This window comes from Barbatula barbatula (genome assembly GCF_947034865.1).
Source record: "Barbatula barbatula genome assembly, chromosome: 22".
Taxonomy (NCBI): domain Eukaryota; kingdom Metazoa; phylum Chordata; class Actinopteri; order Cypriniformes; family Nemacheilidae; genus Barbatula; species Barbatula barbatula.
The window spans coordinates 5,194,646-5,209,269 of record NC_136785.1 but is presented as its reverse complement, the minus strand read 5'-3'; the positions used below and the strand labels follow the sequence as shown (position 1 = coordinate 5,209,269).

Genomic DNA, 14,624 nt, shown 5'->3' with positions numbered 1-14,624 from the left:
TGTTTTACATAGATCATAGTGTTTTATAAAGAGCACATCAGTGTTCAAGTGGTTCTAATAAATGTTTATTCATATGATGGTTTGTGTTTGTCATTTGAAAACAAAATACCATTTTGAGAAGAAAGAACATTGTTTTGAATGTAAAGTTTCATTTTGCAGGAGAAGTGAGGGGTTTTGCCCATTGTGTTTGTGTTTTTGGATTTGTGTGTAGAGTTCTGAGAATATGAGGCATGCTTTCAGAAAATGTGTGTAAACAATCGAGAAAAACTGTAAAGAAGTCTTACCTCTAGCATGAAGCTTTGACCTAAAAAAATACATGTATTACATTTTTTGTTGTGGTGTAGTTTATGTTTATGTATTAAACAGTCGAATAAAACTAATACATTATTATGTATTTATCTGCAATGTTATCTGCTACCACTGGATACCATCCAATGAACATACATGACACTCGCGTATCCAGTTTATGTATAATCTGCTGCACCATCGCATATTGCGGTGTCTACATAATGCAGAACGTGCATTGGTGGACGAAGTAAACAAACCATGTACTTGAGGAAAAGTAGAGATACCCAAGGTAAAATATTACTCAAGTGCTGCCTTTACACTTTCACTTGAGTAAAAGTACAAAAGTATTTGCCTTCAAATGTACTCAAGTATCCAGTACTATGATTTGCTTTTATGGCTTTAATGTCCTATTATCATGTTTGTCACAAGCCTCTTGCTTAACTCAGACTATGTGAAGACTCAAATGTCACTCTTGGCACATCAATCTATTAATAAAATTACATTCATTAGTCAGACAGACACTGATGTGTATCAACATTTTCATAAGCCCAAAACCTTGAAGCCAAAAAATTCCTTTAGAACAAAATTAAATAACAGGACTTGAGAGCAGATTCGGTTTAACATTTATTTGTAACAGTAATCCAAGTTTTTATTTAAACTTAAACTTGCAATGGAACAAAAGGATCGTAAAAACATACATATGTACTAATCTAAATGGATTCACTGAACCACATTACATCACATTCTCGCTAAGCAATTAGACATTTCTCCAACTTGAATTCTTGAAAGAGGGAACGGCCGAGGCGGGTCACGCGAGTGATAATGAGTGTCAGCTCCGGGTTGCACAGGTCTCGCATCTCTCATGAAGGAGCTGGAATAACAAGAGGATGTTGACTAGTGTTGGGCAGTAACGCGTTACTGTAACGCAGTTACTTTTGGCAGTAATTACAGTTTTTTACGATTGCTAAACGCCTGTGAGCACAACTGCAGCTACATGTGCAAAACTCTAACTACAGTCTGCACAGCAGCAGTTCATGTGGACCAAACTCTAGTTCGTTTTTCATTGCTTGAACACAGTTTTCAAAACTCTACACACTTATCCCACGACTTTAACCACGACCTACACAACACTGTGGTTTTACAGCACTTTGTTCAAATGCTAAAACACTGCTGTCAAAACTGTGAACCACACATTCAAAACAGAATAGATTTCAGCTTTGTGCCTTTCAAACACTGCTGGTTGCAATTTCAGCTGAAAGGCTAAGCAGGTGTCTTGTTTTAGATTTGTGAGTGAACACACAGACATATATATATATATATATATATATATATATATAGGTAGAGCTCAGAAAGACTAATTTTGGAAATGGAACAAGGAAGACGGGTTCGTGGTGGGAGAAGGGTGGCAGGGAGAGGATGGATGCGTGGAGGAAGACACAGAAGACACAGAGCTGTTATTTCAGATGAAATAAGGGCTTCACTTATAGACCCTGTGGTGAACCATGGTCTCTCATTGAGAGAGGAAGGGTTGAGGGTGCAACACAATCTGCAAAGATCCACAGTGGCATCTGTAAGTCGGATTTTCCATCATACAAACAGATGAGATTTACATCCTTACAGTAAATGAAAACATTACAGGAATTTATTTTCTATTGTAATTACAGTATAGAATATTTACACAGATATATATGACAGTAAATTGGACTGTAAAATATATTTTTACAACAGGACCCAAAGGCCGGCCCCAACAGGAGGAAGAGGAGAAATATGACTTTGTATGAAGTCACTGAAATTATTGAAACTGGAAAGATGAAAAGTTAGTATTTTCTGTATTGGTGTTTGATGCTAGTGTTTTTCCTCTCAGTGTGTTGTGAGTGACAGTGTGTGTTATCTCAGTGAGGGTTGTGTATTGTGTTTGGATGCACTGAGCCTGTTTTGAGCCGTGTGTTAAGAGTTGTGTTGCTTTGAATGAGTTTTGCAGGTGATCTGAACAGTTTAGCTCAGGTGACTGTTGGTAGTGCAGACTGTTGTTAGAGTTTTGCACATGTAGCTGCAGTTGTGCTCACAGGCGTTTAGCAATCGTAAAAAACTGTAAGGTTCACTGATAGCGCCCATGTTTGACAGAAAGTGTGCAGGATGTCTAGATGTTGCTGTAGACCCTCTTTTGTGGGTGACAGCAGCACCAGATCATCTGCAAACAGAAGGCATTTCACTTCAGTGTCTAGTAGGATGGGACCGGGTGCTGGTGACTGTTCTAAAGCTCGAGCTAATTCATTAATGTAGATGTTAAATAGAGTAGGACTCAGACTACAGCCCTGTCTTACTCCACGACTCTGGGAGAGGAAGTCTGTGTGCTTGTTGCCTATTTTAACTGCAAATTTGTTATCCGTGTACATTGATTTGATGATGTCGTAGGTTTTTCCTCCAATGCCGCATTGAATAAGCTGAAAGAAAAGCCCCTCATGCCAGATTGAGTCAAAAGCTTTTTTAAAGTCAACAAAGCATGAGAAGAGTTTTCCTTTATTTTGGTTAATTTCTTGGTCGATTAGAGTATGAAGGGTATAAATATGATCTGATGTGCGGTATTTTGGTTGGAAACCGATTTGGCATTTTCTCAGAATGTTTCTGTCATTTAGAAAGTTGGTGAGTCGGCTGTTTAGGATGTTACAGAAGAGTTTACCTAAGTTGCTGTTTACGCATATTCCGCGGTAGTTATTTGGGTCGAATTTGTCTCCGCTTTTATGGATTGGGGTAATAAGACCTCGGTTCCAGATGCTGGGGAATATACCTGTATTAAGGATGGTGTTTAACAGTTTGAGGATGGCAAGTTTGAATTTTTGGTCCGTGTTTTTAATCATCTCATTACAGTAAGAATGCCATCAATTCCGCTTGCTTTTCTGGATTTACAGTTTTTCTCGATTGTTAACACACAAATATTGGTACTTGAGACACAATGACCACAACATGTAACTCATTCACCAACCCCCTGAACCAATTCTGCAAAACTACAAGCACAATTCCTGCTTTACACTCACATTGCAATTCTAAAACACACTTTTTTCAAAAACACTACACACAATTCTCTGCATTTGGCACAATTTTCGGGCAGACAATTCTCTTGTTTTCACAAGGAACACACTGCCATTCAAATATGCACACTGACTCATCACATGGGCAAACACCTGTCACAAACGCCTATACCCCTTCTCCAAGCTAAGGAAGACGATATAGCAGCTGATGCTTTTCATGGCTGGACTGAAAAACATTGTTTGTGATGTGGATGAGGTGCTGTAGTCAGACCCAAACCGAAGAGAAGATGCAGCATATTTTTTCTTACTGTAACTCTATACAGTAAATTCTTCTGTTGTTTTGTATGTACACCACTGTATGTGCAACTTTGCGTTGGTTGGGATGTACACTGTACATTGTTTTTGTTGGAAAAATAAAATATATTTGTTATCGTGTTCTGACTATAAAAACTATTTATATATATATTTGTAGTACAGACTATATATATATATATATATATATACTACAAATATTTTACAACACACTTACAGTTTTTCTCGATTGTTTACACACAAATATTGCTACTTGAGACCCAATGACCACAACATGTAACTCATTCACCAAACCCCCGAACCAATTCTGCTAAACTACAAGCACAATTCCTGCTTTACACTCACGTTGCAGATCTAAAACACACTTTTTTCAAAACACTAAACACAATTCTCTGCATTTGGCACAATTTTCGGGCAGAAAAGCTCTTGTTTTCACAAGGAACACACTGCCATTCAAATATGAACACTGACTCATCACATGGGCAAACACCTGTCACAAACACCTATACCCCTTCTCCAAGCTATGGAAGACGCATGTGGAGGTATAGCAGCTGATGCTTTTCATGGCTGGACTGAAAAACATTGCTTGTGATGTGGATGAGGTGCTGTGGTCAGACCCAAACCCAAGAGAAGATGCAGCATCGTTTTTTTACTGTAACTGTATACAGTAAATTCTTCTGTTGTTTTGTATGTACACCACTGTATGCGCAACTTTGCGTTGGTTGGGATGTACACTGTACATTGTTTTTGTTGGAAGTGTTTTCCATTCATCATAGTGTTTTATAAAGAGCACATCAGTGTTCAACTGGTTCTTATAAATGTCTATTCATATGATGGTTTGTGTTTGTCATTTGAAAACAAAATACCATTTTGAGAAGAAAGAACATTGTTTTGAATGTAAAGTTTCATTTTGCAGGAGAAGTGAGGGGTTTTGCCAATTGTGTTTGTGTTTTTGGATTTGTGTGTAGAGTTCTGAGAATATGAGGCATGCTTTCAGAAAATGTGTGTAAACAATCGAGAAAAACTGTAAGTTTGCATATATTATCGCATAGTTCCTCTAGTGTAATTTGGTAATCTAAAGGGTTTTGGTAATCTTTAATAGTTGATTCTAGGGTGCTTAGTTTGTCTTCAAGGGTAGTTTGTTCGTGGTTGTTGTTTATATTACTAAAGAGGTTAGAGAAGTGGTTTATCCATACATCTCTGTTCTGAATGGGTAGTTCTTCATGGTGAGATTTATTAAGTGCGTTCCAATGTTCCCAGAAGCGGTTAGTTTCTAGAGATTGTTCAATTGCTCTTAGCTGATTTTGTATATCTTGTTTCTTTTTTGTCCTTAGGGTGTCTTTATATTCTTTATATTCATTATTTCACGTTAGTTGAGCATCCAATCTGTCGATGCACCTCCAGAAACTACATGCATCGACAAAGCTAGACGCTAACCCGGTGTCGGACTCAGTGGATACACTCGAAGTGAGTCAAGCCCCTCCAGCCAAACAACAGTGACTAGATTTTAACCGGACTGTTAGCCAGGGACAGATACACAAAGCTATTATTGCACAGTATGTTATGTTGTTGAAAACATGCAGCCTGTCTCTACTGTGGAGTCGGCGGCTTTCAGGGACCCGTTTCAATAAGGAGGTTCAAGCAACCCTGAGTTAAAATATGAACTCTGAGTTGATTTACTCAGATAACCGCTACTCTGAGTTTTCTGTTTCAGAACAGCTGGTTTCAATGAGTTCAATCGACTCTGAGTAAGTTTACTCGAGGTTACGCGTGTTCACCGCGGCTTTAAAAAGCCATCATCAATTGAGCGAAGATAACATGATTCACCATGGCAACGGCACGTGACAAAAAGCGCTCCGTTTATTTCGCCAGTCGAATTGGAGGCACTATATATCTATATATATATATAAACATATATACCTACGACTTTTGTCATGTAGGTGCAATCCTTCTGCAATAAAAAGAACGTGGCAGCAGCTGAGAATAAAATATAAAAACATCATTCAGTCCGGTGAGTTGAAATGCTCTTGCTAGTAGGATGCCTGACTGGGAAATGTTTGATATATTTAATAAACTGGCCTTGAAAGTTATGAGGATATGAGAACCGAGCACTGTGGCTATAGAAGACAAAAAACTGGCCATGCTTGCCCCTGCTCCATCTATGTGTAACGGAGGCCAGCTAGTGAAGAGTCACTCCCCGACCAACAGAGATGCTCTGGCGAAGGACGTTATAGGGACTGCGATCGTTAGGCTCGTGGTTAGAGCGCCCGTCTCTCATTCTGACCGACGGCAGTTCGAAGCCCGCGCGGGGCGAGCTGGACCTTTTAAATTTGCACCCAATCACAATGGGAAATCCTAAAGGGTATTTTAATTATTAGAGTTTGCAGCGAGACCACATTTATTTTTCAGCTTATTCAGAAAGACGTACACCATTAACCTGCAGTCCTATGAACCTCCTCTTTGATGGCTCTCACAGGAAACTTAACACAAATGTATAGAAAGTGCTTGAGAGCGATGCACACTTTTCTTAATGCTCTACATACAGTTGCATTGCTAACGTGTTCTGCATCCCCGGTGTTATAAAGAAAGCTTCCATTAGCAAAGACACATAAGGCCATACAGAGAATCTGCTCAGATGTAAGAGCGCGACCCCGACGAGTGAGGTTTGTGATGTAAGGATGAAGCAGATTGTGGATATATTTAATGGACTGTAAAGAAAAACTGTATCGCTCAAATAAAGAATCCTCCGCATATGATAAAACATCCAAACGTGGCTTCACCATATATTCTCTCCCGACGTAAATTTAACTCTCTCTGAATGAATGCAGCTTCCTCATCTACGGGTACTGAATAAACGGACATTTAATGTCTGTGTTATAAACTTGTGCGCGATTAAGGAAAACGAATGAAAAAACTAACGGCGAAGGCAGTTTCAACACCGCTCGCGCTTCTAAAAGGGGCGGAGATTGTAACAAACCTCGGGTTAGTGGAATAAAACCTGCTCCTGACCAGGTTAGGTTCACAGAGTAGGTTACTATGGTTACTCACTCTAAGTATAAGATACCTTGATTTCTGAAACGGGCTTGAGTTACCCCGCGGTCACGGGTTTGATTTACCTCGCGTTCTGAAACTGAAAACCCAGAGTATCCCGTTTTCTGGGGTTACAGTAACTTACTCTGAGTTTGCACTTACCCTGCTTTCTGAAACGGGTCCCAGGTAGCTTGTTAGAATCATAACATGTTCAGGCGGCACACAGCGAATGGGACGAAAAACTTTCATTTTTAAACAGCATTTCTATTTTTTATGTTTCTTTTTTAATGCATATCATTTATGGTTGTCATTAAAAGCAGTTATTTTGGTGCTGAGTTTCTCGAAATTGATTATGAATAATTCAGATTGCTTTCATTTATTTATTTCAAAATGTTTTGTGTTATGTTGTACATTGTTGATAGTTTTCATTGTTAAGCTGTGAAAGGAACATTTTTAAGGGCTCAACACAACAGCTTTTATGATGCAGACATTAGATGCCACTTTAGTTTTTGATTCTGAATATATTATTCAGCTTGTTTTGTTATTTATTTCAGAAATCCTTGTGATATATTCAGTTTGTGCTGGTCTGACTTAAATAAAATACTGTTTAAAAATTACTTTCCGTTTAAGTCAGTTTTGTGTTTGTATAGACCATTACGCATAAAAGGGCATTAATGGAAACATTAAAGAGTTCTTTAAAAAAGTAACTAAGAAGTTACTTTTAGCAGTAACGCATTACTTTTTGGTGTAAGTAATCAACAAAGTAATTGAGTTACTTTTTCAGTGAAGTAACTAGTAACGGTAACTAGTTACTATTTCTTAGTAACTAGCACAACACTGATGTTGACTGATTGTGTGTTTGTGTGTGTATACAGTTTGTGTGTGTGTACAGAAGAAAGAAAACTTTCCAGGATTGAAATGACAAGAGTAAATAATAACAGAATTATCATTTTTGGGTAAATTATTCCTTTGCATTATATTTATCAGTATTTATCCTGCATTACCCACAGATTTTCCACAAAGTTTGCTGCACTGCATTCTAGGATTGCCTCAGTTGCCTTCGTTTTAGAACAGCCTTAATGCAAATGTAAATCAGATATGTTTTGGTATCTTAGTAAATCACTATGCAACCTAATAACGACAGCATGAATTCATATCTGTGTAGGGATGTCACAGCCCCCATTTGAAAACTGGATCTGCAGGCACTGAATGCCGGTAAAATGTAATTTTATATTTCCTTGTATGTCTGTTAGTGTTCTTGAGTAAAAAAATGTGTGACCTACAAATGACTTGATATTTTCGAGTAAGGTTTGAGAAACCTCCTGGAATGTCCCAGTCTGGAATGTCACAGAGAGCAATGCTTAGAATGTACTGAGGTTGTGGCAAACTGAAGTAGTCGTTTAATTGAAGATGCATGGCAATGTATTTGGGATACAGTATGCCGTGTAGATTTGCATACATACAACAAATGATACAATAACATGCATACAGTTTATTAGATTTGGATTAGCATACAGTTTATTAGATTTGGATTAGAAATGAGATTAAATCAGATATTCCATTTATACTTAAATGTATAGGTTTTTGATCACTTTAATTCTTACCGTTATAAAATTTGATATAATTAAACATAATAATAATAATAAAAAAAACGTTCCTATGTTTGTCTAAAACTAAATCATAAGTGCAGTGATGGTTAGATAAGAAATGCAGTTATGTATGCGTGCGTGTGTGCTGTCATCTCTCATGGAGCGATTTCACGAAAGCTTCTCAGACTCATGGTGTAGTTACTGGGAAGTCCGCGTCTTTTAAATTCTTCCTGGAGCTGAAACATAATATTTAAAGATATTTCTAGACTCTTTCCAAATAGATTATTGAAATAATTGATTATCTGTATTAAATATTATTTATTATCTGTGAGAAAAGATAGGTAGTTACTCACTTTTATAATCACAAATTCTTCGATCCGAGACTTTGACAGATTTTCTCCACTTGTTACTTGCAGTCTGAGTCCCACCACTGATCAGTAAAAATCATAAAAAGTGTAAATTTAATATATACGTTTGCATAAAATATTATGAAAAACAGAAGTCTGTTTGCATTATTAAACACACTTTGGAAAATGAAAAAGCACTAAACATACCATAGTTATCTGCAAGTGATGGTTAATAGAATGATCCCCGTGTTGACCAGAGAATAAACAGAAGACAAAGTTAATGTGATAACATATAATTTACTGGACAAAACCATTTAAATGACTCTAGAGTCAATTGATTTCAACCTGCTTGCTCCTCTATGTTAACAGTGTGAAGTTAAAGCTTTTCTTTTAAGATCTGAAATGGAGGATGATCTCACCTCCATAACAAAAGAAAGGCAAACGCTCAAAACAGCTCTCATCTGTCCACTGGCCAAAATGTTGTAAAGACACTGCGGTACAGTGTTGAGCTCCCTGAAGTCCTGGGACATTTAAACCATTATCTGGTTGTTGATAAAAATATGAAGTGCCGGGCAGCCAGTATGTGAAAGAAGAGTTGCTCTCATCTGCCCACAGTCTGTTTCTATACAGACCAATCCACCCATAATAACCATAAGTTATCAGCATCTGTTGATGTTCTGTCTCATTTCTCACGATGGCCAGGTCTGTGTAAAACTGTCTGCAGTATCTCTGAGCTTCACTCCAGGTCTGGTGCTGATTTACCCAAATATACCTCTGGGAGGTGTTTTCTCTTTCTAAAATACAACAACGTTAAGGACATTTTGGTAAATCAATTCGTATCCAAAACATCAATAAAAATGCAAAACAGTTTGAAGAATAATGCAGGATTAAGAGATTTGTTTAAAGAAGCTTCAAACTATTTGATGTACATTTTTAGATGGAGTGTCTTACCATCATAGCAAAAAAATGGCATATAATTGTCACATGATGAATCAAACCAGCTTCCATCTGTCAACATATAAACACACATTTCATTTCCTCCGTTGTTGTTTGGTTCATGATACCAGTTTCTGAATCCTCTCTCTCCTTCCTGATAGAAATCATCATTATCCAGTGACCATCTCCAGCTGTTCAGATCATCATACAGTCCAATCCAGGCTGATCCATTGTAACTCCCATTAACTGTGTTCATCACACTGTTTATCTCTGTCATGTCATCAATGGTGGCCAGATCAGTGTAATTCTGTCTGCAGTATCTCTGAGCTTCAGACCAGGTCTTATTCTCAGATATGAAGTGATACTGACGGGATGATGCCAAAGATGATCCTGTGAAACAGTATTAGAATCTATAAATATTTATCAATTATTCACCTAATTACTTTTCAGTACTTTCACAAATCTGTTAATCTTCAAACGGCATGGCCTACATTTTTAGTCTGTGGTCTGGATGGTTTACTCACGGTTATAGCAAAGAAAGGGTAAAGCATTATTGCAGTATTCATTCGTCCATTTCCCAGCATCACTGAATGACACAGAAGTGCAGTGTTCACTGTATCCATTATAACTCGGTTCTCCTGATCTCCAGTTACTGAATGTAGAGTTACTCTGATCTGACCAAGATCTAGTTCTGTACAGACCAATCCAAACATCACCATAATATTGGATCAAATAAAGGATCCTCTCATTCTCAGTCTCATTCCTGATGCTGACTAGATCTGTGTGATGTTCTCTGCAGTATCTCTGAGCTTCAGTCCAGTTTAAGTAATTGTAAACAAACACAAGACTTGCACTGGCATTCTGTCTTCCTGTGGGAGACAATTACAGTATGTTAAATGTCTCATAGTAAATATGTATCATAAATATGTTGTTATGACTATTTAAAATACCAATAACGTTTCTCACCATCATAACAAACAAAGGGAAGTGAACTGGAGCAATACTGTTCATTCCAAATTCTGCTGTAAGATGACAGGGACACACATAGACTATGTCCATAATAGTTTGTTGGTTGCTGGACATACCAGCTTTCAAAACCTCTTCCCAACTCTGTGTTTCCCAGAGACCATCTCCAGCTTTTCAGATCATCATACAGTCCAATCCAGGCAGAACCATCATTGTAACTCCCTTGTACTGTTTTAATAAGTCTGTTCATCTCTGTCATGTCATCAATGGTGGCCAGATCAGTATAATTCTGTCTGCAGTATGTCTCAGCTTCAGACCAGGTCTTATGCACTGATATAAAGTGATACTGACGGGGACTGCATGAAGATTGTGTGCAGTTTCCTGTAAGTAAAAAATGTTAAGCACCAGGACAAAACTCAACTCAGTCTCAAGTCAGTTCGTGGCATAGGCAAGAAATTTAGAATCTATTGGTTCGTGTTATGGGACACAAATTTCAAAAAAATGTCATGTCACTTAGCACGAGTTTGAATACGCAGACCGTGTGTTTATATACATTTATATATTTATGACCTGATATCAAAGAAAGTCCAACACTGTGAAAAAATCCTGTAAAAATATAAAATGTTCTACTAGCTGGGGAGCCAGAGAAAAAACATAAAAGAACTGTTTTGGGGCAAAGTGGTATTGTAATAAAACGTACGCATGAGATTGTAGATCCATCTTGTGAAATTGGTAGCCTACGAACTCCCATCAGACTGCGTTCATATATATTTATACATATGAAAGATATAGCGTTTTAAATAATGTTAGATTGTTCTGGTGACACGAAAAAATGGTGAAATTCTTGTCTATGAACACAAATCAATAGATTACATTTGGTGACCATGTCACAAATTTCCAAATTCTGTGTTGCAAAAACATACCAACCAAAAATGAAATATAGTGTATTAAACATAAACTCACTGCTGTAGCAGATGAAGGGCATGTTGGATAAGCAGTTCTCATCTGTCCATTTGCCTGAATCTCTCAATGATACAGCAGTGCAGTGCTGGTTATTCCTCTGACCATAAACATAATTTCCATTATCTGGTTGTCCGTATGACTGTGGAACATATGGCCTCCAGTTTTGATATTTGGTAGTTTGACCATTCGACCAAATCCTGTTCCTGGACAGACCGATCCAGACTCCACCACCTGTACTCTGTAGGATCTTCTGATTCTCTGTCTGGTCTCTCACATTAGCGAGATCTGTGTAATATTGTCTGCAGTATCTCCGAGCTTCTGGCCAGCTTCTACTCTCTGTGATTCTGATGTAACTGTTTGTTATATTGTTTCCTGAGTTATAAAAATATAATATCAGGCATTATCTTACTGAATTATAAGCAAACCTGAGAAATTCAATGTTCTTACCGTTATAGCAAACAAATTGCATGTTGTTGTCACATGATGAATCAAACCATTTGCCTTCATAATTCATATAAACACACAGCTCATTTCCACCATTGTTGTCCGGTTCATGATACCAGTTTCTGAATTCTCTCTCTCCTTCCTGATAGAAATCATCATCATCCAGTGACCATCTCCAGCTGTTCAGATCACCATACTGTCCAATCCAGGCTGATCCATTGTAACTCCCATTAACTGTGTTCATCACACTGTTTATCTCTCTCATGTCATCAATGGTTGCCAGATCAGTGTAATTCTGTCTGCAGTATCTCTGAGCTTCAGACCAGGTCTTATTCATTGATATAAATTGATACTGACGGGATGATGCCAAAGGGGATACTGTGGAGAACATGTCGAAATGTAACATTCCATAATTTAAGAAAATTCTGGCAGTAAAACACAAATGTACTCACCACTGTAGCAAATAAAAGGTAACTGATAATCACAGTTTTCATCTGTCCACATTGAGTCATTGAATGACATAGCTGTACAGTTTCCAGCATTATTCGGCTCTCCTATCTTCCAGTTACTGAATGTAGAGTTACTCTGATCTGACCAAGATCTACTTCTGTACAGACCAATCCAGACATTCCAGTAATAGTAATTCTTGAGTAAATATCGGATCTTCAGGTTTTCAGCTTCATTTCTGACACTGACAAGGTCTGTGTGATGTTCTCTGCAGTATCTCTGAGCTTCATTCCAGTTTTTGTTTTCATAAACTACAACATAACTAGCACTTGCATTTTGACTTCCTGAAAGCATTAAGTAGAAAGAGGTTGGTTATTTCATAGAAATGTGTCTCTTATTTTTTCATTTTGCTTTATTATTAAAACTGCTCACCATCATAGCAGACGAAAGGAAGTGTGTAGTAGCAATTTACTGTATTCCAAATCCCATGGTATGTTTGCATGTACACACACAGATTCTGTCCTCCATAGTTCACTGGCTCTTGTTTATACCAGTTTCTGAACTGTTTCTGTTCCGGACTGAAGAAATCACTGTCCTGTAGAGTCCATTTCCAAGTGTTCAGATCATCATAGAGTCCAATCCAGGCCAGATCAATGGAGTTATAGTCATTCACTGTGTTGAGTAACTGCTCCGTCTCTTGTTCATTTTCAGTGGTCACCAGATCAGTGTATTTACCTCTACAGTAGCTCTGAGCTTCTGTCCATGTCTTGTACTCATTCACAAAGATATACTGACGTGGAACACACAAGGAGAAGGTGATAAAACCTGTTTTAGGGACAGTTAAGGAACAAAATGAAATGTTTGTTTAGTTGTATTTTTATATGATATAAATAATTGTAAAATCAGCTTTGAGATTTAATTCAAATTTAGGGCTTACCTGATAAAAGAAGCAGTGGTAACATAGCTGTTGGAATAACAGAATAACATTTTTAATATACGCTTCTATTTTCAAAGTTTTAATTGCTAGAATAAAACGTGACGATAAGTTTACCTTTGGATTTGAAGGCTTGTCTCTGCTCCTGTTTGCTGGTTAAGGTTTAGACTTTATTCATACCACCTTGTTTTATAAAGCCAAAATGTGGGAGGACTGTTTACGGTAAATCCTGGCATCACAAATCCTGTTTAATCACATAGTTCCGTTTATCAAATAGTTTGAGAATGGGCTGAACTTTGTTCCCAACCCTTATTTTAATTCTCTTTATGAATAGAATGATTTCAACATCTTATCGTTTGACCGATGAAGTTTTGATCAGCACATTTCTTTAATTTGATATTCATTATCAGAAACAAAAAGAACAAATCAACATTATAGGATGGTGTATATAAAAAATCTTACAGGAGTATTAAAAAAATATTTTTTATCCATGACCTTAAGTGTCTTCAAGGGTAGTGTATATGTTCTATAAGTACTAACATTGCTTTTGCTTTACCCATACTATTTTGTTTAGATCTTATTTAATAACTCCAGTAATTTATAGTTTTTAAAAGTTAAATCGCTTGAAATTATTAAATCTAAAAAATCGAAATCTCATAAAAAATGTGCACCGCTTCTAATCATTCACCTTTCTATTCTGTAGAATATCGCTTTGCTAGAAAAATGCATGCAACCGTTAAGAGACTATATATCATACAAAACACAAACAAGCATTAAAAAAACAAATGCGACATGCACTTGCTCTCCATTTTGTTTTTGTTACACTCTTTTGCTTATGGTTGGAGTGCGTTGTAGGCATGGTGCCATACAATAGCATGGTGTCATTTGAACTATTTAACACGAGAACAATAAAACAATTGAAAAAAAAATGAAACATTCTAGTAGTAGTTTATAGGAATGGGCATCGTTTAACAATGAGAATCTATTTAATAGATAGTGGCACAATAAACATGATAATACAATAAAGTCTCTTGAAAAGAATATGAAATTTGAAAGTTACTAGTGAAATAGAAAACCGTTTGTGTTCAGAAATGCTAAGTGTGTGCGTGCGTGTACATTTCTTCCTGACTTGAGGTCATCTTAGGTTATACATTTTTCTTTCTATTGTAACACGCTTTTCCAGCAGGAAAATACTTTCAGTGATTAGCTGATAATGTGTTACCATTATCTGAATATGTGAGTTGCATGCCAATGCAAAATAACCAAACATTTTGTATACCAGTATAGGTATTTTTTGTCTTAAAGAAGTCTTCCCTCTAGCATGAAGCTTTGACCTAAA

The 14,624-nt window shown here is 37.1% G+C and overlaps 1 protein-coding gene across 1 annotated transcript; it reads right to left on the bottom strand.

The window, feature by feature from the left end:
* Nucleotides 1–8,032: 8,032 nt before the first annotated feature.
* Nucleotides 8,033–13,442, bottom strand: LOC306910914 (macrophage mannose receptor 1-like). The gene is made up of 12 exons (XM_079485827.1): nucleotides 13,403–13,442; nucleotides 13,289–13,315; nucleotides 12,784–13,176; nucleotides 12,357–12,695; nucleotides 11,908–12,282; nucleotides 11,461–11,832; nucleotides 10,498–10,878; nucleotides 10,056–10,400; nucleotides 9,547–9,921; nucleotides 9,015–9,389; nucleotides 8,602–8,678; nucleotides 8,033–8,484 (listed from the first exon to the last, which is right to left on the bottom strand). Exons 2-12 carry the CDS (start codon nucleotides 13,311–13,313, stop codon nucleotides 8,404–8,406), a joined length of 3,138 nt encoding a protein of 1,045 aa, XP_079341953.1. The 5' UTR covers nucleotides 13,314–13,315; nucleotides 13,403–13,442; the 3' UTR covers nucleotides 8,033–8,403.
* Nucleotides 13,443–14,624: the final 1,182 nt, after the last annotated feature.

Excerpts from the sequence above, each read along its gene's own strand:
- LOC306910914 (XM_079485827.1), bottom strand. The coding sequence starts at position 13,313 with ATGTTACCACTGCTTCTTTTATCAG. Across the intron at positions 12,283-12,356 it reads ACCTTTTATTTGCTACAGTG|TATCCCCTTTGGCATCATCC; the intron begins GTGAGTACATTT and ends TGTTCTCCACAG. Across the intron at positions 8,485-8,601 it reads AAGAATTTGTGATTATAAAA|CTCCAGGAAGAATTTAAAAG; the intron begins GTGAGTAACTAC and ends ATTATGTTTCAG.